The sequence below is a fragment of the Amblyomma americanum genome, unplaced genomic scaffold (genome assembly GCF_052857255.1).
Source record: "Amblyomma americanum isolate KBUSLIRL-KWMA unplaced genomic scaffold, ASM5285725v1 scaffold_19, whole genome shotgun sequence".
Classification (NCBI taxonomy): Eukaryota; Metazoa; Arthropoda; class Arachnida; order Ixodida; family Ixodidae; genus Amblyomma; species Amblyomma americanum.
In genome coordinates this window covers 1,010,781-1,033,808 of record NW_027526491.1, presented here as the reverse complement: position 1 = coordinate 1,033,808, position 23,028 = coordinate 1,010,781, and the positions used below count along the sequence as shown (strand labels likewise).

The window sequence follows — 23,028 nt, the reverse complement described above, 5'->3', positions numbered from 1 at the left end:
GCTTTAACATCTCATGCCTACTGCAACTTTAATACAGCCCATTTCAGAGCCCCTTTAAAGGTTGTACTTTAAACCAGGTTTTTGCAGAGTAGTTTTGTTTATGAGGGTTTAACATCCCAAAGCGGCTCGGGCTATAAGGGAAGCCGTTGTGAAGGGCTCCGGAAAATTCGACCACCTGGGATTCTTTCACGTGCACTGGCATTGCACAGTACACAGGCCTCTAGAACTCTGCCTCCTTCGAAATTCGACCTCGGCGGCCCGGATAGAACCCGCCTCTTTCGGGTCAGCAGCTGACCGCCATAACCACTGAGCCACCACGGCGTCTGCAGACAAGATGGCATCGCTTACTAGTCATTTGGTAGGGCTTGATAGTTTGATTTGACGTAAATGTTAGTTATTGCTACAACTTTGAAGGGTTAGTAAATTTTGCCGCCATGCAATTAACTACCTCCAGTTACTAACAGCGTGGCTACATATTGGTTACTATTTCGCTAGATAAAGAGTAAGGCGGCCGCTTTTTTTTTTAAGTGAGTATGCGTCTGTTTCGCGAATGCATACACTCGGCAGAAATAATATTTCAAGAATCCTTCGAAGACTTGCAATACCTAGACACAGTTTTCGCTCGCACTTTATCGCTTGCTTGCGCCTCTGCTTCGTGAATGGCTAACGTTTTATGTTGATCCAGCTGTATGTTGGACTCTTAGCTTTAGTGCCAAAGTATAGAAAACGCTGCTGTGCGTATGTAGTTTCATAAATTGTTTTATTCAGAGCGCCAGTTTGCGGGTCAAGGATGGTTTTCGTTTTGTAATAACGCTACGTCTACAATTGCATCACCACATTTTCTTGCCCTGTGGCCCTGCGAAACGGCCTACTTTTTCACGTAGCGCTTCTTTCACATCTTGTTCAGAAGTCGCAGCTTGAAGTCAAAAGTTCTTTTGGTCGTTTATGAAATAAAATAAAATAATTATTTCATATCATAAGTACTGTCTAAGAGCCACGAAAAAAATATTAGTGTAAAATGAATAATTTACAACAGTCAGACTGCATTCACAGAACCAACGCGAGGTTATGGTATTCTGAAAGATATATCAGACAGAAATCGTCATGGGCTGCATATGACAGACAACCGACTGCTTATATGGGTGACACATTGTACACAGCGGGTAGACAAACGTACTCCATAACGCCAGACAATGCGATGGTGCGGCTGGGCTAGTAAATTCGCAACCATGGAATGGCCCTGGATGGCGGTTCTGCCTAACCTTCCGTGCATATATGTCTGCTGATCTTTAAGAGGGGTGACCCCTCTGACGACTGCTTGATGCAGACATGCGTAGATAAGAAGTATGGACTCTTATCTATGCATATCTGCGAAGGTAATCCGTATATCTATGCATATCTACATCCACCCACTTGTCTACGGATGGACGGAAGATCACGCTTACCTTATGAACCTTCTGACTACGGCAATCACGAAGACGATCACTCCATTCCTCTTTTGCCTGTGCACGACGAAAGCTAAGAGAAATCCGCTGCAAGAAAGCATTTATAATATAGGTACAGTGGTGGCTAATAAAAGCACATTAATGTATTTAAGCGCTGTTTGGACAAAGTACGACAAGGGACGTTTTTTGTACTATCTACGTAGATTACTAATGTGTCATGGCGTGCAGCACAAGGTATATTGGTTGCTTTTACGTGCACATTATGTTACTGAACCCACGCTTTCTTCTCACTGCGTGCTTTTGCGTGAAACCAAGCTGCTTGCTGAAGCATTCAATAGGACGCGGTGGCTTTCATGATTCCGGTTTTCGACGTGGTCTGTCTCGCCTGAACCTGGTTGCGTTGTTAAAGCCGCCTCTGCGCAGTGTCGGTAAACCAGGTTGAGGTCGGCAGCTGACAAAGTTAACCTTCTAAAGCATTCGCGCTTCGGTGATTGAAGCAGCGCGTTTAGAAGAAATCTCTCTCAAAGCTGGGCTTGAATGGCAGATGTAAAAGCGCTATCTGGTCAGTCTTGAGGGTCTTAAAACCGAGAACTTTAAAACAAAATAAAGGAAGGATTCTAGCAAGCATGGCCCGCACTAAACCCTCACATAAGTTTTGCGACATAAATTCAAGAATAAACATGGTTGTTCAGGTGTGTGCACGTACAAGAACGGTTAGTTACTGGGCACCGCCGACCTTTCGGTCGTCAAAGTCGAACTCACGGGCCTTCACAATAACCGCCTCAGCAACGATCCCTCTGGCTAACGTGATTGGCCAGCGGATGGTCGCCGGCCAGTCCCATACCAACATTTGGCAGTCACGTCGAGCGAGTCGCAAGCGTCTTAATCTTCATCGGCCTTCACTGCAGGGCACACCCACGCAGCCGCACTAGGCGCCGGCACTGATTCATCCCGTAGCCTGCCGCTGTGAAAACACGGATTACGCTCTACACCCCCTGGTTCAAGAGGGCGTCATCGTCGGCTACTCCGTAACCTGCTACGTTGACTCCCACGTGACCCCATCCACTACAAAAGGAGCACCTTCATCGACATTCGCAGCATTTGGCAGTAACGTCGAGCGAGTCGCGAGCATCTAATCTACTGCGGCCTTCATTGCAGGTTAGTGAAAAGAGCACGTTGATCATACGCATTATTATTAGACGCTCGTCTCTGCTGCCAAGTGTCTTGTGAACTTCTGCTGCTATCGTTTCTGTTTGCTGAACCTTATCGAGTGTGCTGTGTGACTGTAAGGAGACACACGTTTAGGATTGGCTGGAAAGGAGGCAGAAAAAATGAAAGAGGACTTTAAAGCTGATAAGCAAAGTTACGGGAAGAAACTAAAGCTGAAATGAAGCTACTTCGCGAGTCGTTGGAACGGGAAATGCGCAACGAAATTCGAGAACTGAAGAGCGAAAAGCAAGGCTTAGTTAAAAGCATCGAGTTTGCACATGACTCTATCAAAGAGCTTGAAGAAAAGGTAAATGCCGAAATCGCTGAAAACAAGAACCTTGCTTCAAAACATGCAAACAAATCTGGAAAGCAAAGCGCTTGATTTGGACAAGCGACTGATTCTGTCTGAGCCATACTCAAGAAGGGCTGACTTAGAAATTCAAGGTGTCATCAAAAATGACAGCGAGTCTGTGATTTATATAGTCTCAAAGATAGGAAATGCAATTAAAGAACCAATTCAAGAAAGCGAGATTGAAGCCTGTCATCGAGTACCGACAGGAAAGGCAGATACGTCGAATATTGTCGTTCAGTTCCGGTCTCAAGCCAAACGTGATACAGTCCTCCCGAAAGCCAAAACAACGAGGGTGACAAAAACTGACGTTGGCCTGGAAAATTCTGATCCTCTGTACGTCAATGAGCACCTTTGCCCGGCACAAAAGAAACTTCTTGCGTTTGCTGTAAAAAAAAAAGCATGAGCATCGGTGGAAGTCTGTTTGGTCACAGAATAGAAAGATATTGTTGAAGCAAAGTGGCGGCTCGGCTCTTGTACCGATAACCAGCGAGAAGGACCTCATCAAGCACTTCTCGCAATAAAACATTCGTGCTGAGTCAGCAGCAGGCGACAATCATACCTCACTTGGCAACTAAAATCTCGTCCTTCTGCTCTGTAATCAAAAAGAACTAAACAAAAATGTCCTATCACGAATTTGTCCTACCACAACAGGTGAAGCTAGGGCACCGTAACTGTGAAACTGCTTTGTACCTCAGTGCGCCCTCAGTGGGCAACAAACAAGATGAAATCATTCTGTTATTAAAACAGTTCTCTTTCGAATTTACGGTTTTGATACTCTCTGAAACATGGTATCAACCTGGCTGCAGGATGCTAGAGCTGCTCGGTTATGAAGTCTTTTTCCTTAACAGACCTAACAAACGCGGCGGCGATGCTGCTACCTATACTCTCGCGTGCAAAAGGTGCCACATCCTGCCTAATCTTAGTGAAGTTACTGAAGATTATGAAGTGTTAACATTGGAAAAACGAAACCAGCTGGTTTCTGTAGTATACCGCCCCCCCAATGGCAACATGAAAAACTTTAGAGATTATTTTGACCAGATTCTAGAATATGCATCATTTAATAAATGTTTCCTTTTGTGCAGTGATGAATTTAATATTAATATTCTCGACCACAACGTTATTGTACGTGATTTTAAAATGAAGCTTCTTTCCTGTGGGTTTGTGAACTTAATAGAAACAGCAACACGTGTCACGTGCACGACTGTGTCGGCACTTGATTTAATAGTTGCGAATATTCAAACCAATGTGCTCTCTTGCGGTACAATTGCTTCTGATGTTAGCGATCACTGTCCGGTGTTTGTTGTCTTTCAAAATAAGCATGCTAAGCGAAACAACGTGAACGAGACCATTAGTGTACAGCGCATCACAGATGCCTCATTGGCAGCATTTAAGCGCTATATTACGAACTTCGACTGGTCTTGTGTGCTGCAAAAAACGGACGTCAATGATGCGTACGACTTATTTTTCATCATTTCCTATATCTTTATTTGAAGCACTTTCCGCTAGTAAAATACACTCCTTCCAATAAGATAAGGAAACTATGGATCGCACGAGAACTGTTCCAAATGATAAAGGACAAAAATCGTTTGTATCAAATGTTCCTTGAAAAAAATAAAGATATTGCTTGGAAAGCTTTAAACGATGTCGTAGGTCGCCGTGCGAATAACTATGTTGCAAAAACTATGCTATTAAGTGGCAATGAAATAAAATGAAGAGCACTCGCAGAATATTTTAACACACACATTTTCTCAATCACATTTCTTCATCTCAAGATCCTACGGACAATAATATCGCCGGGGACTCTAGTCAGGTTAGCGAGACTATATTTTTCGAGCCTACTGATGAAAATGAGGTTTATAATGTGTATATGGGAATGAGTAACAGCAAAGCCTTAGATATCAATACAATGCAGATGAAACCACGTAAATATGTCTTACCCACAATTTGTCCCTTGCTTTCTCACATCTATAATTTTGCACTGGAATGCGGGGTTTTCCCCAACAGAATGAAAACGGCAAAAGTGTCCGCAATTTATAAAGGGGGCGACCGAAATGTATTAGCAAATTACAGGCCCATTTCAGTACTCCCTGTGTTTTTGAAGGGGCTGGAAAAGGTTATTTCGTCAAGAATAACAAAGTTTTTTGACAAACATAGGGTAAAAACTGAATCACAATTTGGTTTCAGAATGGGTAAATTTACAAAAACAGCCTTTCTAACAATGAAAGAAATTATTTTGAACAATATTAGTGAGAACTTTTCTACGATGTGCTTTTTTCTCGATTTCAGTAAGGCGTATCATTTCTTAATTCATACGGTTCTTGCTAACAAAGTTCAAATGTATGGTATTCGTGGTAAACCACTCAGTTTGCTTAAAAGCTACCTTCAAAACAGAAGTCTGCCGGTGTCTGTAGATAAGGAACTTTCTTCCCTTTTGCCTATCAGTTATGGTGTCCCACAAGGGAGCATACTAGGATCCCTTTTGTTTAATGCATACATAAATGATATTGTTAGCATAGATCCTCCCATTGATTTTGTAATATACGCCGATGATAGCACAATACTTATTTCCGGCCCTAACCTTTACGATTTATTTGCGGAATGTAATGTAATAAATTATCTAGGAGGTCAATGATGATTCGATTAAACATATATCCTACAAAGTCCAAGGATATAATAAGTCGCGCAAGAAACAAACCGGCAACACCCAATTGTATGCTCAACTTTGAAAATCAACAAATAGAAATTGTTGAAGAGCACGAAATCCTTGGAGTATATTTTTCGTGTCATTTAAACTGGGATGCCCACGTCCAACACCTCTGCAAAAAACTCTCTTCGATCTGCGGAGCCCTTTCACGATGCCGTGAAACTTTACCTCTGAAATGTAAATGACAAATTTATTATGCATTATTTTTTCACAACTTGAATACTGTAGCTTAGTATGGGCCGCAGTGAAAAAAAATAAGATAAATAGCTAATATTGATAACATGACTACCACCAAATACGCCTTCCAAGAACGTAACATTGTCCGCGTTGATCTTTTGTATAATTTTATATCATTGCAAAAAATATATTTTTCCACAGCATCAGTTGTCAATTTTTACTCTACCCTAGCATCTTTGGACACGCGTCGTGCTAACATACATACCAGAAGTACTAACTCATAGAATATACCTCGTTTTCGCACCGATTATAAATTACAAATGTTGTCTTATAATCTGGCCCATTTTTAAACACATATCAACATACAACGGGATATACAAAAGCTGAGCTGCGGAAATATTTTGTTCAAATGCCATTCAATGTCTCCACTTGTTGATTGTTGAACGTTTGCTTGAGTGTTAACGTATTTTTCTTTCAACATATGTATGACCATTTCAATGTTCTCATTTTTAAACATTATTCGAGTCAGTGTATATATGTGTCGAGTGTTTTCTTTATTCAATCTACTATTGTATGCGTGACTGGTATTGCAAAATGTCCTGTACAGCTGGTGTGCTACTGTTTGTAGGGGTTTCCGGCACCCTGTCAAGCTGCCCAGGCCGCTTTTAGCCAGGAAACCCTCCGGTTGAGCCTGGAAAATAAACTTATTTACTTATTATTTACGAGGTTGCGAAAACGTTTTCATAATGCTCCCCGGCCCCACAACCTCATAAAGCGAGGTTGCTCTTACGTGAAAAGAGATCTTGATTTTTCAGCGCTTGTGCGCCTTAGAATCCTGACAGTCGTCATAGGTATGGTGTAGGCGTCAGGAATCAGTTACATTTATTTGAATACGGCAGCGTGAATTTCATCCCTCATTGCATGATAGCCGCCGCTTCCGTATCGCTACGCTGGTTTTAACGGCGTCCGTGGAGGGAATGCGAGGTCGCTCTTCTAAATCTGGCATAACTGCAGACAACGTAAGTGTTGACTTAGACGACCGACTGGAGCGGGTCGTTGTAGGGTCTGACATGCATGGTCGGCTGCCAGGACAACGAATGGGCTAGGGGGATAAACGAAATAATTCCTTGAGGTCCCCTCTCCCCAACGTTCAATCGAAGTCCACATAAACACAGCTCACAGTCCATAGACCGTCTTCTTATCCCCGTAACCTCCCTCTTATAAAACAGATTTGACCACGCCACTCCTCATGGGCTGTGTTCAGTGTTTTTGAGAACCACAGGGGGCCACGACTCCGTTTTATTCATTTCTCTTTCGTACAGTAATTGAGCACGAGCTTTCACGCATTCATGGGTTTCTGTTCCATGTTTTCTGGAGCGGTACAAATGCGCGGTGTTTTCTTAGGGTTTAGGTTCCTTCTCTCCTAACGGCATTTTGTTGTCATGTATTGCAATTTTCACCTTGCGCCAGCTCACACGACCGTCTTGCAGCCCTAATGGGGCAGCGTTCCTCCTGGAACATGCCTGTTATCACGACTATCAAGGTGTTGCGAATCCATCTTCTAACAATATGACACTGTGAAATGGCATCGTGTTTAAACTTTAGTGCAGGATGTATCTCAATCACTCGCATGCTTGGCTTTGCTTATGGACGTGACTGGACTTGCAACTGCCTGAAAAATGACAACTAGCGCTAAAATACACAACGGACAACGAAAAGACACCGACGGGACACACGCTAGAGTTACTGGAAAAGAACAGGGCCCAATAGGAGCGTGATTAAAGATCTGTGGGCTAGTTGGTTCTTTTCATTAACTGACTGAAACACAGTAAGTAGTGCTGAAATAAATAAGGAATAATAAAAAGACGCCGTCGGGATACACACTAGATTTTAGCGCTAGTTACCATGTTTCAGCCAGTTAATCAAAAACGCTGACTTGCACAACTTTCATCACGCTCCTGACTTGCAACCTTGCCTTTGACCTGCGACGCCGAGGGAGTGCGGTCATGCGAATATCCTACGTCTGGCTCAAGCTTATCCGCACCTCCTAGTGTCGTTGAGAACCCGTGGGAGAGTTGACGAGAAATTCGGCTAACCAAGGAACGGAGAAATTGGACTAGCCAGATTCTTAGTTATTGCAGTTGGCTGCAGTGTTAAAGGGTTGGGAGAAGAAGCAGTAGATGATGCAGGAAGACAAGAGGAGGATGTGATGCGACCACCGCCCGCATCTGCCGCTGAGGGCTTTCCTGAAGCGCCGTGCAATACGCACTTCAAGAAGAAAAAACAGTCGACGCTCATATATCCCACAGTTGTGAATATGTTCGCCCAGTTGTCGGCATATACTATGGCGTTCACCATGTTGGCTGGAGAGGAAAACAGCAAGTATGAGTAAAGCTGAAGGTTTTCTCATTGCTCTGCGCGCGCAGTATGCAAGCTGTGCGGAGCTGTGGGGCAAATAAAAATACAGTGAAATGCGCGACCGCGGCAAATGTGCGACTGCGGCATTCTTTAACGCACGCTGCCATTGCACATCACGCGGGTGTTTTTGGGTTGCGGCTGCATCGAAAGGCGGCAGCCGCGGCTCGTGTTGAACGTCGCCCCCGTACAATCCGAGCCTCACAGCCAAATTCACTACTACCGCGGCATATGCCTGAAAAAAGCATTTTTTGCGTTCTTTATTACACACGGTTGTACCGAAAGATAGTTGCCGATTGCAAAACCAATTCGCTCGAGGCATATTTCATTTATACCTTGTTAGGGCGGTGCAAATGTCGTCACTTTTCATGGGGCATATTAGCTGTATATTGACAGACAAAATTTTTTAAACTTCTCACTTCGAGGAAGCTTCGTCATAAACAGCGCTCGCACCACAGCTTTTATGCATGAGGATAGCGCAATTTCATGTCATAATCAAAATTTCATGTATGTTCACGTGGCTGAGGTTCCTGCGGCATCAAGGCAAATGAATAGCTTTTGACATTTTATGTTCCAATGAGCACAATGCTAGAAACACCGTACTTTATTATTCCTGTGGCCACATTTCGATGGAGAAGGAAAGAAAAAAAAATGACCACTTGCTGATATTTCGGTTCACGTTCATTATAACAGACTAGTCGAAACTAATTCTCACGCTTATTATGCAGCGTTCCCGCGGTATTTTTGTGGCACATAATTGGCCAATAACCGCTGAACATGCTTGTCTTTCTGCAATGAAGCGCAGTAGGAAAAGTGCGTTGCTAACCGGCGCGCTTCGCTTACACTACGCTCTGGTAACTGGACTGCTATATTCAGAAACACTTGAAACGTTAGCTTCTTAAGCTACCCCAACACGATTAAGGACAGTGGCCGTCATAAACAGCTTACAAAATACAAAAATACATCCCGTCAGATGAAATAATGATACGAATGAGCCCTGGACATAAGCCCCTTTTATGCTGTCGAGGGTGCCTTTTCGTTGGCAACTACATTACAAATGACAAACCGACACCTGTTGCGACAATGATAGAGTATATATGTGCTGTTATTTTATCAAGAACTTGCAATGGTTTCTTTTAGAGGCCAAAGGCTTACGTACCCCAAATGTCCGAAGGGGCACCGTAGCTGTGTCCAACAAGGATATAGACAATGCTGAAGAACCGGATGCCATGCAGGAACCTCATGCTGTAGGCGTCAGAGCTCTTGTTGGTCGTGATTTGAAGCATCATGCGCGTATTTGACACCACAGAGAATGATGTCAGAACCGATAAAAGAACACCTGAAATGAAAATGAGCGAGAAGTAAAGGAGACCGAATACAAAGAAGTTCATATTTCGTGTAAAGATCATTACTGAACTGCCTTGGAAAAAAGTTTGGCTTCGTGAACTGGTTTTTAAGGAATTAAGCTCCACGGCAACGCGAAAAGGGATAGTCGTATAAGGGAGTATATACGGCAGGTCTTCCTTTCCTATTTGCACGTCCATGAATGCGTGGACGTGTGCTTTCGCACTATGATTAATTCGCATCTGCTTTAATGCAACTTTTTCGCCCGTAAGCGAGTTCCGTGGGCATGCACGTGGTTCTCAATGGCACAAAATCCGAGGCTTGTCTCACAACTTGATGCTTTCTGTATTTTTTTTTTTTTGGGGGGGGGGGAATATAACAATTATGCGATACTTTAGTCGTCATTTCGCTATTAAGCCTTGGAGAAATTTTCTAAATTGACCTGTGAAATGTGAAATCCGGTTTTAGTTAAAACAAAAATATTTCGGAACGTTGTGAAAAACAATTCTTGAGTAATCTTCAATACTGAAATATCAAGACATGAATAAAGGGAGACAATTTTGAAGAGGCCGCAATATCTGTTTAACGATTAGCAATCGAGCCCTGATAGACTAGGCAATTAAAGGGGACTCGAGGAAAGGTGCATTGCAGAAATTGTCTCAAACGCGAAGATCAGCTCGAAACGGCGAGCGTATGCAGGTTGAAGAATTCGGCGCTCATGTTCTCAGTCCTCTGGAGTTATTTCTTTTGTCAATCGTAACACTTGCTCTACTATTAGTAATGTCATAGTGGCATTTGTCATTCGGTTTTATCTAAGTTGGAATCGGTGACGTGCGTAAATATTCAAACGTTTTTACCTTTGTTTTCACCTTTCTGCTTTCTTCGTGAGCAGTACACATCAACGGCAGTTCCAAGCACGATGAGCAGGACTAGAGTGCCTAGAAATGCTCTGAAAAGAAAGGAGCAGTAAATATCTTTCTCCTCTTCGCAGAACACCTCGGATAAAGTGCGGTGCTACACATAACTGCACATACTTACAAAATAATAACCTGAGTTCTTGTCATATCTGGAGCCAATGCTGTCACGCAGTCAGTGATGGTAACGTCAAGAACCTTTGGAAGCACTGAAAGAACAAATGCAATACGCCTAACAAATGCAGAACTTGATCAGAAAGCTGGGCGCTTGAGTGTTCTTTACGTTCGCGAATCGTGGTGTCCTTAGCCACAGCAACTAAATGAGATGTTTTCGCCGGAAGGAATGGTAACGGCTGATTGTCCCACGGGAGCGGGGAATTTTTTCTGCGAGCCTCGCATGGGTTCAGTGCTGCAGATACATACCTGCTTTCGCCATCAGCTGCAGTTCATCTTGATTGCAGACGTCGAGCACGCAAATTCCTAATCGCATGATTGGGATCCTCTGCTCATAGATATGCCCTCGAAATTTGGCTACCTGCACAGAGAAAAATACCTGTCGTAGGCACCCCGAGCTTTCGCTTGCCAAATCTTTCTGTCTATAGTTTCTCGCTACGGCGCCCGTTGAGACTAAAACTGCAGGCTGCCAGATGGTTCTACCTAAAACCACTTGGCTGTGCGGCATGCAATGTCGATGCCGATGAATTGTCGACATTGACCGTTCTCGACGACAACAATATTAGGAGCGCCGTGCTGTATCTGCCTAGTGCGCTGCAAAACGGCTTTCTTGAATAAGCGCAGCCTTTTCTTAGTAATCATGCAAAAAGAAACAAAATAGCTCTCTAAATCTCTAATGGTGGTTCGATTATTATATTTGATAAATCGAACGCCTTGAGCTCGCCGTGTTGCCTGAGTAGTCGGTACTGTCCGGTAGAATATTACTAGCAAGCATCAGGCTTCCTATATTTCGTTTGACTCGGAAGAAAAATGTAGCTCATATGAGTATGAGAACAGTTTATTGTTTTCTTGACTTGTGTTATTTCCTATCTTCAAACGACTGATTTTAATCAGTTGTGCCGACGAAAGCGCGCTTTGAGCGTTTAATTGTTCGCTTCAATTATTTTGCGAAAGTTTGTTTCAACTGAACTTCTTTACGCAGCACAATATTTACACACGTCAAAACTAATCGCTTGCCTGGCGGCAATATATGTACTGAGAGCACGTTGGTAATCAGGACTCCAATATATTTTATATCACAACCTAATTATTACGTAGCGGTTAATAAGACCATGCCTTCTTCCTCAGGAGATGTTAGTGGGAAGTCGAAGTTAGTCCCGAGCTCAAGGTCCCTCTGTTTTTTTTTTTCGATTGAAAGTTATTTGAGGGCGTGATTTAACTGAGGTTCGTTCTCATGCCACCCTTATAGTGCAAAGCACGTTTTCGCAGCCCTGCAGGCCTAAGACAGCCAGTCCACATCAGAATCAGCACGTTGTTGACTCTAGGGGGAAGGACAGGGTAGGCACCTCGCACGCAGCACTTTGACGACACGGAGAGTGGGGAAGACGCATGGTAAATAGATGCGGACAAAAACGCATGGGCTAGCAGGCAGGCAAGCGTTATGGTGCGGCGTGTACAGAATTTACCGCGCTGTTGTCTATTCTGCAGACTGCATTGTACGGAAGAATTCGTGGACGTGTGTGTGCTTACTCTTAGGGCCCTGCACGACCAAATTATGCCAGAATTCGTAAACAAGAAGGAAATATTTGTTAACGATGTTTTACGGTATTAGCACTACCATGCCGACAACTGGTCGCAGCAAACTGCAGCTTATAACGGGAAGGTTTTACAGCCGTCCTGTTTTTCTCGTTCCTAGAACAGCATTTATGGGTATAGGTCTTGATGCAATAGATGAGTGCTTTCGGCGAAATAAATAAATGTGATGCAGAATATTATACGAAATAATTGTTCCTGTTTGTTTACATGTAAACAGCGTTCGATTTCGTTAGAACTATACTGAATGGCCAGCATTATCTAACAGCATTGTCGCCACATTCTGATTTTTAATGCGTCAGGTTTTTGTTACGACGAGGCGCAGCTGGGGGAACATGCGGGCTGTCGAAATGTACCAGTAGAATTCTATCTATAGGAGGTGCTATCAGACGCATAGATTCAAAACGTCGCATAAATCCAGCGTGCTTCTAAGGTGTTACGCTGTAAGATTGTTGCAGCATTATACTAATTGTTGTCCAGAGAACGTTTTGCCTCCACAATACAGCTAGAAAGTAAGGAACTGTTGGTACCCCTCGCTGAGGTGATCTTCAAGGGCATATTTCAGACGTATGTAGTTATTCTAGTTTACTGCTCGAGACTCATTTTTCTCTGTGAAACAATAAAAAATGAATGCAGTGCCAAACACATCGTGTCTGTGCAGTTCTGAGGATTTTGCCTCAGACTTCTCTTATGCCTTCTCTAATGTATTAAATATTTAACTTTTTGTGTCCGGTAATTATGAGCATTAGGTACAGTAACCTAAGAAACCTCTAAGCAATACTCAACAAGCGAGCAGGCGTGATTCTCACCCGTGGATGTGTAATAGACATAGCTGCGGCGATGAGGTCATCCAGGTCGGTTTTGTTTCCGCCATATGCAACCACGTTGCAGTACTGGGCCCGGGCTGTCTCGTGACCGTATTCATTGCGCACAACGGTCTGCACGCATTCATCGAAGGCACCTAGGTCCACCCGCGTGGTCGCCAAAGCTCCGCTAGGGTACTTTGCGGTGGCGTCTATCACTGCGTGAAAAAGAAGCATTTCTCAGACCGGGTGCAAAATCGTTTTCTTTGGTCCCGCTGCCGAATACATGGAAGAGATATAAACAAGACGCCTTTGGTGTAAACTATGGCTTTACTGCTTTACCTGACAATAGCAAAGTTGTAATTTTCTCTAGTTTTGCTGACACCAAGGAATGAAGCTACCGGAGAGCATAATAAATACTGTTTTTTGAGTGGTGCCAAATGATTCCTTTACCAAATTTTACTGGCCTGAGACAGGAACTGTAATATCTCATACGCCATTATGCCTTTAGAAGGGGTGATCGCCAAATGACGATTAGTTTTATCAGTGCCGTTTCACTGTATTGTTTGTTAAAATTGCGTTTTTTGCCCAAGAAAGGCACGCAATCCGCGAAAGCCTTCAAATTCCGAAAGAGAGAGAGGGTAAACGTTTATCCTTTGTCGAAAGTGTGGTGGGAGCCTGTGAGGATGCAGCCTCGTCAGGAGGCCTTGACCCTTGGATTTAGGTCATCTATGTAGCTTTAAAATATTTCGCTGTTGGGATAATTTGTTGTCAGAAATTATGAAAGGATTTTAGCACCAAGATACTAAACCTAAAAAAGAAGGCAACACGGGGGCTTTGTTCTCTTCATTCATGTGTGTAGTACGTCCTGGCGCTAAAATTTTGTATAATCACCTCTATGGTTCTGCTCAAGACGTGGAGTTGGACATCCATGTCGGAGCCACGCAACGTGGCTTGCCACTGATCAGAGTTCGACAGCTGGAGGCTCTCCGGCGGAATGTCCTGAGGGCACTTATGCAGGATGTGGCCAAGGTTAGCCTTGGGGTGACAACGCAGTTTGGTAAACGGTATACTCATTCGTACTCCGACTGTAAAGATTTTATACTTTTGCCGCCTTCAAAAGCGGAATTAGTTTCTACCATTGCACCATTATGTACTTCCAGACAATTCCGAGAGTCCACTTGCGCTAGATAAATGTAATGCAACCGAGAGTTTCAAGAACTTTCCACAACAAAGCAGCGTGCGTCGTTGGTCTTGAATTACCGCCCCAAGTAACCGACCACGTAGTGCTATTGTGACGAAGGGGAATGGGTTTTCCCTCTTGCCTGCAAAAATGATGGAAATATGACGTCTGATGTTAGTTTGTTAGCATATTATATGTATTTATCAAATTATGAGGCGCTGAAGGTGTTCTTCTATGCTCTATGTTTCTGGGTTTTCATCTCTAAATTTCTTGTAGTTGACGCTACTTGTCACGTGGAAATGCAGGAGGAAGTCGCTCTGAACCTGCCCAACCCGTAGCTATATGAACGCGAACAATTTCAAAGAAAGACGGATACTTCTCCAGTGATGTGGACGCTGAGAACACGCAGCCATGTTGAATCACCCCCGATTACTTCTCTGGCGGCGCCTACGTGACTGCCTTAGGGCATTTGGCCGTTATGAGGCAACTCAACGTGTCATCGTTTTCAAGCAAGCCTACAAAACATAGTGTGCATAAACGCTGTCTTTCTGCACAGTGCACAGTTTCTGGCCGAGGATGTCATGGCCTCCGTGCAACTGTTAAGAGACACGTTTTTTCCTTATAAAAGGAGACACTGAACCCGACGAGTTCAAACATGAGCCGCGCGTGTTTCATGAAGTCTCGCTGCCATTTCTGCCTAATTTCGCGGAGCTGGGAAAAGCCATGGTCTCCAGAGTGACAGCATCGGAAAGGGATCGCACAGAGAGCATCATTTACGAGGTGTATGCAGCCACGCCCAACACAGACTTGAGGATACCTTTGACAGCAGTGGCAGCTGTGCGTTCATTGCGAAATGTCTCGTTTGAAGACAACTCGTCGCATGACGCCTTTGTACGTAAAATCTGCGTGCCTTTATTCTTCAAGGCCGGCTATTCCCCTTCGACCTGTGCGGCCACTTATTGGTAAACTGCTTTCTGTCATGTCTACGGCAAAAATTCATGACGCCGACTATATCTGATCACACTGTCGTGGCACGGTTCTTACAGCACCTCGGCGACGGTTCCTCCACGGCGCTGGAAATAATTTTCTTGTACCATTCCTTTCAAGACTGCGCAAACTTCACAAAAATGGCGAGGAATCACTTAGCATAACGAAGCCGCCGCCATTCTTCGGCGCCATCGATACTACCACTAAAGACATTGGAGAAGAAAGCGCTACTGCGGCATTAACGCGCTTTCTTGTTCTACAACGCTTTTAAGGCGACAGCGTTTAATGGCTATTGCTCACGACCGTGTACGTCGGTGAGTCCTTTCGTTACGCTCTTCAGCAACTCGATATGAAAAAAAAACTTTGTGCAGGATGGGATTCGAACCACCATCCTTCCGTTCAGCAGCCGACCGTGCGAACGACTACGCTACTTCCTGACAATTTATATGTACTTCTTGTCTAGGACGCTGGGGAGAGTTTGCTGAAAGGCGTCGAATCAGACGGATGCCTCCCAAACGCCCTGCAGTGTCTCCAGAATTTAAGACTCAAACACAATTGTGTACTTAATCAACATCTTAACCACACATCAGTGACACAAGCAGCAATACCACGCTAAAGGCTTTCGCCTCAACGAACTTTAGGTCAACAAAGTGGCCCCTGAATTTTTGCATATCGCCGTGTGGCGCCGGCCCACATGATTCCCCCTTTTTTAAGGACAGCACCCCAGAACTTATAATACATCCCGTCCGCTTTGTACGAAGGCTATATGAATTGTCAACTGGAGAGATTTTACTACCGTGCTAATTTTCTTCTAATTCACTGTTCCAATTCTGTCTCAAGTAGATGTAGGCGTATAATAAATAAATAAAAAGAAAGAACTGAAGAAACATTTAAATACAAAAATTAATAAATGCCAATATTCTCTTTGGCTTCTTTTCGGATAGTTAAAGATGCAGAGTGGACATAAATATAAAAAAAAATTCTTTAAAATGTTGTCTCTAATTCTTCCGATTAATTATATAGTTCTATAGCCCTAGAATTCCTAATAAAATATTCCCAATCGTCTATAAAGCCGAATGTCAATTTTGTAACGAAAAGACAAAAGGGAAACCTTCAACACGTGGTGTGAATCTCCAAAAACAATTCAAGAATAGACGCAATCAGGAACCCGAAGCAAGAGCAGCGGGAGGTCGTGCTGACCAACCCTGACCTTGCGCACCGTTGAGGCTTGGTGGCGACAGCAATGGCGGGAGCGAAAGTCCAATGGCTTCTTGGAATAGGGGAGCCATTCACCATCATTGGCTGTGCTTAATGGAAGTTTTATTCGTTTATGCGTTCCTGTTTATTGCCAGATGCAAATATATTCCTGGAACTAGGACTCCCAAGCTTCAAATTTTCGTTGATGAAAAGGTCACCACTTGGGAGCTTTGAAAACAATTTTCTTAGATTGTTATTCGTTGGGCTTATGTTCTGGATATTTTTAACAGATTGCTTGATGGGAACTTATCTGCGATTTCTAAAGGCAATCTGACGAATTGAATTATTGAAGATTTAATGGTAAAGTTTCCGTCAAGGTTTAGAGTAATTTACTGCATTGTTAGGTTTAGTTTTAGTTCTTTTTTATCAAGTTATGAAGTTTATCTCTATTACCTTTAATTTTTTTTCTTGTTCATATGAATGCGGATCGCTCTGTATTTCAGGTACGATCTTGCAAACTAACTATAGCCGTTAAGTGGCCTACTTGCGTTGCATTGCACATGACAGGGAGAATAAAAATATTATTGCTTCTATTAAAACATCGCTGTGAAATCGTTTGAATCATATCAACAATGCACAGAACAGCAACCACAGGAACAGTGAAGGTACGCAACATCTAAATATGAAAAATATCAACCAAGACTAGTTTGTATAAGCCGGATTTAACAAATGGAAATCATGTTCAAAACAAAACAAGCAATAAGGAAACAAATGAAAACTTGGTTTGTGTGAGGGGACAGAAACGAAGATAAAAAATTAGCAGAATGAACCTACAAGCCTGGATAAGCAACGCAAAAGCATACACTAACAGCATTACTACCGCCATTTCATGTATCGCCAATAACAACAACAATGTGAGAACAAGGGGAAAATTTTACGTACGCAAAACGGTAAAAAGGTTCCTAAGATAATAATCTAGAAAAGGTAGACTGACGAGTGAGGCTTTTTACTGGAGGGGGCCAACCAAAAAGGTATATTCTTTAGAAGAAACGGAGATAGAAGCGGTTCTAAAGCACTCGTGATTGCTTCTAAGAATAAAAAAGGCCCATACTTCCCCGTTTTGCTCATTACTCAGGTTTAGCTAGAAATCTTGCTTTTTCATGCCAGGAACTACAAGCTCTACGGTGAAACTGTACTTCCTGGTTTCCACCCTAATTGCTCCGTAAAGATGGTTTTTACTCATGCGTGTTTTTTTTCCCCGCTTTTGCATTCATTTTCACTTCTTTTACAGCCTTCATACCTCTTCGCGGCACATGAAACACTCCTGTAGCGATTTTTCAGAGTAAGCTTCCATTAGTGACGTTTTCTGTCTTATTCAATGAATTTGGCGTCATCTCGATCATTTCCTATGTAACCCCAGCCGGCTTCCTGCTTGTTTCTGGGTTTTTCCAGGCACGCCCTTTTACTTTTTACCTGCTCGAAGCTGCATACACCCTGTGTTTGCTCACTCCGCAGGGTACTGTTAAGCGGCGCTAAGCCGAAAAACGGTACGCCATGAGGGGATGACATTTCATAAATTGTGGTCCTACGCGAGAGGTCGGTCCGGTGCCACTGCACCCCTCGCAGCCTCAGCTAGACTAAGTTTATTCATTAAATTTAGACGAGGTGCCTCCGTTCTGTTGCTTCTCTTTTGTCCTTTGTCGCTGAAGCGCAGATATATATTTAGAGTTCCTGCTGAAGTCCATGTGGTCTTTCTCGGCTAGCGACAAGCTTATACCGCAAAGGAAGGAAATAAATGAAGATAAAGTTAACGAGTCAAAACATGTCAGATATGTTGAGATTCAAAGCAATGGACACCCTTTTTATAATTCACCAGTTGTAAACATCACTTTCCACCGTAAAACAAAAAAGAAGCAAAGAAAGCACTACTTAGGTAGGTACAGAAAAAAACACCGATAAATCCAAATCATTTCCTCCTGGACTGTCCAGAAGGCAGCTAGCAACGAGAACACATCCGATTAAATTGATAACGAAACAGCTTGCGGAACATTGGGCTTGCCAAATCTGCGCATCTTGGCTTCCTAACGCTGTTCAATAATCTCGCTGCATCCGTGTTTACAAACGCAGCCAAAGAGGAACTTGGGAAGCGTTCAGAAGCCTTTTTGCTGTTTAGATTGCTTGCTGCTAGCCCACGTCGAAGCGCTACACTAATGGATAGCAATTGAAGGGACAGGAAAGCAGGAAATTATGTGGCTAATTACGGACCAAGCACATACAGAAAAGCGCGGCCAACCAGAGGTCGTATTCAGAGCGTTGTTGATGCGGATCACTTATTTATGCTCGGTCGCCTGCTCAGCTGTTTTCTATACCGGGTGTTTTTTTTTTATAAGTTTCTGTTTTAAAAATTAGGGTTTTTGTGGAAAATGAAGGCTTTTTGCGGCATAGTAATACCAGTGTTGGCGGACGTCAGAAAACAGCTGAATCATGCCAACTAGTGAATGATTACCTAAATTTTAGGAGTAAACATTTAAACTATTAGCGATGGGCACCTGGTTGCATTTAGAGAGTTGTAGCCGTCCGTTAGTAATAGCGATATCAATTTTTAGAATTTCGAAAACGTGAGCACCCTCGCCTTTGTCACTGAAGAAATTTTGGCTAGATTTTACCAAATTGCCTGCGCTCTCGGAGAGTATGCAGGCAACGCAACCCCTCCAGAGAACGTAACTAGTCGAAATAGCGAAATTAAAATTGATTGAGCCACGGCGGTGAGGGCAATTGCGGTTACGAAATTTAAAAAACTGATTTGGCTATTACTAACGACCATATACAAATCTCTAATCGTCACGAGGTGCCTATCGGTAATAGTTAAATATTTAAGTATTAGAATTTAGTTAATCACTTTAGTAGTTAACAAGATTCACCCGTTATTTGACGTCCGCCTACACTTTTATTACTATGACACAAAAAGCTTCTCTTAACCTAAAAAAACTGTGTTTATAAAAATTTTGCGTCTTCTAAAAAAAATTTCCCGGTATAGCTTTCTACCATATCTACCCAGAACAGAGGCGTTGGTAGATATAGCACCGATGTTTCTCATTTTTGTCGATTAAGTGCTCAGGCTACATTTAAAAGCATGAGGTTCACGTTCTTAAATATTTGGTTTATACAGGAAGGCGTGTTTTATTAAGCCGCTTGCATATACAGCCGTCTGGATTACCTGACGAGACTTTCGTTCCAGTCTTTTGTGTCCTGTTACATTGCGCTGTTCCAAACAGGCGAAATTTTGCACTTTTTTACTCATGAGGCGAGAAAGAAAACAGTCACCGGAACCAAGTAGAGTAGACGAATGTATCTTTCTGTCTTTATATATTTTTTTCATTTGAAATGAATAATATAAGTACTTGATGACTGAAACATAATTGATGACAAAGCAGAAAAGAACTATCACATGCCGCCTAGCCCACGACATTTGAATTTCGAGTCCAGTGGACTAGCAACTGAGCCATGGCGCTGGCTGTCGCGTCTTTTGCTTTCGGAGTATTATTGTTCGGTGTAACGTTACCTTGAGAGTGTTCATTAGCACCACCCTCCTGTATAGCGGCGGACGTAGTACTTGCTAATACATTACCGCGAGTGTCATGTGGAATGTCATCAAATGGTGAGAGCAGAAGCTGATCGTGATCATTCGTATGCTGCCTATGGTATCAAGCTCTCAGAGCTGTGGCCCTCTTTAAGCTATTGAGCAGACAGAAAGAAAATGAGAGGCTTGTAATGTTATAACACGCGTATAGAGGTAGGCAATAGTCACCTAAACCTAGTAGCATAGGGGAATGTTTCTGTATTTATAGTTTTTAATGAAAAATTAATAGTACAATTACTTTATAACTAAAAAATAATTAGTCAGAACCGATGACCTACGAAAGCGTCCGTGTCCTTCAGGAACCAAAACGGACACATAAATATTGGCGCAAAATGTTCAGCATGCGCTTTTCAATGCCGGGCATTGCGAACACTCACTAAAAAAGCGTATGCAAGTAAATATTTTCAGTAAGCACGAACGTGAACAGAACGCGTCGTTTAATAACGTGTTTGTTTGCTGCCATTTCTTTTCTGCCCAGGCGGCGAGAGAGCAAGAGAGAGGGAGAGAAAAATATTTACGTTCCGACCCTGGTCCGAAGTTTAGCTACTCTGCATAGTATTTTCACGCAGGTACTTTGCCTCCTTGCAAGATGTACCCGTTTTTTATTTAGGGCTGTGAAAGTATTTCTCGACTACTATTTGCGTTCTGCCCTTCCAGCCTCTAATTCAACCTAGATGTTATCATTATGAACTGGAACTTTTCCAAGTCTCTTCCCCTAAAACTACGAAATATCGCTTTATGTAGGTTAGACTGGTACTGGTGCTGAACAATTGCTAATATTCAGGAAGGGATTAGTTATTTCAAAACGAGTTTCGCAAGCCATATAACGTTTGATTCCTAATGAAATCACTGAGCAGAGTGCGTATGCCCAATGCTAATTGTGGCTTTGGGCATGCGCACTTCAGGTTCGCATTTGCACTCCGCGAGGGAAAGAATGAGCACTGTATTACAGGTGAGGTTAATCGCTGAGTGAACATCGCACTTCACGCGACCGCATGCGACAAGGCACTTGAACTTCATGATCTGCTCCGAGCGTAACTCACATCGCAGCGCCCACGGCTCCAAGTTCCGGACTCCGCGCACCAGCGTGAGAAGACCGACGCTGCAGTCGGCCGACACTTCGGCTTCCAGGAGCTTCCTCGTCAATGACGGGGACGCCCGATTCATGGCACTGGCGATCCATTCTTTGAGCTTGCTTACATAGCTCACGTTTTGCTGCTCCGTCATTGATGCCGAGGAATCCCCGTCAGACCCACTGCCACCGAGGCAACACGGGAGGCACCCGCAAAGAAGCACCGTCACCACGATTAGAACCACTTTTTGCACACTCATGATGTTGCGAAAACCTCCTAAAACATTTGAAGGGGTGCAAGTTAGCAAAATGACACGAAGGCTGCTTGCAGATACTTAATTAGGCTGATGCATGTCTTACAAAGTTGTCCTCCGCTAAACTAAAATTCAGAAAACTGCCAGCTCGATCGCTAACGCCTGAAGCCCTTCCTAAATGGGAGCACGAGAGAAGGGAATTTCCAAAGAGCGCATCTGCATGGGAGTCCCAGTAGTAGTGTGTGAAGAGATCAGGCGCACGCGTGCGAAAGGCAGCCACTCGCCATTCACCCCTTTTATAAAGCGCGCACTCATGACGCGCGTACGGCACGCCGTTCCAAAAAGGGCCTCTCCCGTAGAAAGACGGAAAGAGCGCAAGTGTGATCGGCTCTTCGCCCTCGCCTTCTTTCTTGGCAGGGACCTTCCGATGGCGTGTGGCGTTGGCATGTTTGGAGCATTCAAAGCGTTGTGTTTCTTTTTTATGTTTCTTTGTTTTGGCCGCTGCCAAGTCGTTTTGGCTGAGTAGTCGTATCTCGACATCCTACAGGCATTGTTTCAACGCGTATGCGTGAAACATACTGCCTGCAGGCTGTCTGACTGCTGCGGGGATTTTTCTCATGGCTGTTTTGCGGAAAGCTTACATTATGACGGCTCGCGCAGTCTTGGCATTTTAAATAATTTGCTCATCCTGTCATCCTAACGGCTTCTTTGTTTTTGTCTTTCCTCGTATGACACACCTTCAGTGCAGTGGCGACTACGCAACATCCTGCTAACCTAGTATGTAACCTTTCGGCGTTAAATTTTTGCCTCTTGTGCAATTACGATAAGCATAGAGTTTCTAAATACTATCTAGAGGGAATGCTAGCCGTTCTGCACTTAATCCGCCAAGGACGCCCAAGGTATGCTGGGAAGACGTGATTTCAGAGTGACATCTGGTGGCTTGATGTCTGTTCAATTGATTGGGTTTCGTGGTTGTTCAGTTTCGTTTTCATTGATGTTTTATGCACCCAGCTACCCACGCAGTTCATTCGAGATCCGAAGCATCCGAAGTCACTTTACTCGAAGTTTGCGGAGAAAAGTGACTGGTGCCTACTGAGCCTGAAGGACGTTTGCCCCATGGTTTGGAGCCATTTACGCAGTAAGCTGGGTTTGTTCAGCGCAAACCTGTGCATTGAAATGCGAAGGAAGGGTACAAAGTCCTTTGTGAATTTAAAACAGAACAGTCTGCTACTGTGACCGCTATATATCACTGTAAAAAAATTGCTCATTTAAGGGTTGTGTTTTGTGTCTATAATTCGCACCCTTGCACCCTCCCAAAAGGGTAAAACTTAGGCTTATCACACCCATAGTAAGGTGGGATCGTTACAGTTGCACCCTTTTTTTCGACTGCTTTAGTTTCATAGATTTTCATTGCTTCAAAAGACTGACATTTTATTTTTCGGTGCACTCTTCGAAGAAAGCTAGCCAATCCTTATGCGAAAAGCTGCTGACGGCGTGTCTAACTTTGCACTACAGTCACGGCATCCCCAACTATAAACATAATTCCGAGATGTGTGTTTCACGGT

The 23,028-nt window shown here is 43.5% G+C and overlaps 1 protein-coding gene across 1 annotated transcript in view; it reads right to left on the bottom strand.

Annotated features, from left to right (window-relative positions):
- LOC144111935 (nose resistant to fluoxetine protein 6-like) overlaps window positions 1-21,728 on the bottom strand; it is a 52,567-nt gene extending 30,839 nt beyond the window's left edge. Inside the window, exons 1-8 of the mRNA XM_077645026.1 lie at window positions 21,181-21,728; window positions 13,137-13,348; window positions 10,984-11,095; window positions 10,685-10,769; window positions 10,504-10,595; window positions 9,462-9,641; window positions 8,157-8,250; window positions 1,446-1,532 (exon numbers count right to left, since the gene is read on the bottom strand). Of these exons, the coding sequence (XP_077501152.1) occupies window positions 1,446-1,532; window positions 8,157-8,250; window positions 9,462-9,641; window positions 10,504-10,595; window positions 10,685-10,769; window positions 10,984-11,095; window positions 13,137-13,348; window positions 21,181-21,469 (1,151 nt within the window). The 5' untranslated portion in view covers window positions 21,470-21,728. The remainder of the gene's footprint in view (window positions 1-1,445; window positions 1,533-8,156; window positions 8,251-9,461; window positions 9,642-10,503; window positions 10,596-10,684; window positions 10,770-10,983; window positions 11,096-13,136; window positions 13,349-21,180) is intronic.
- Between the last annotated feature and the right edge of the window lie 1,300 nt (window positions 21,729-23,028).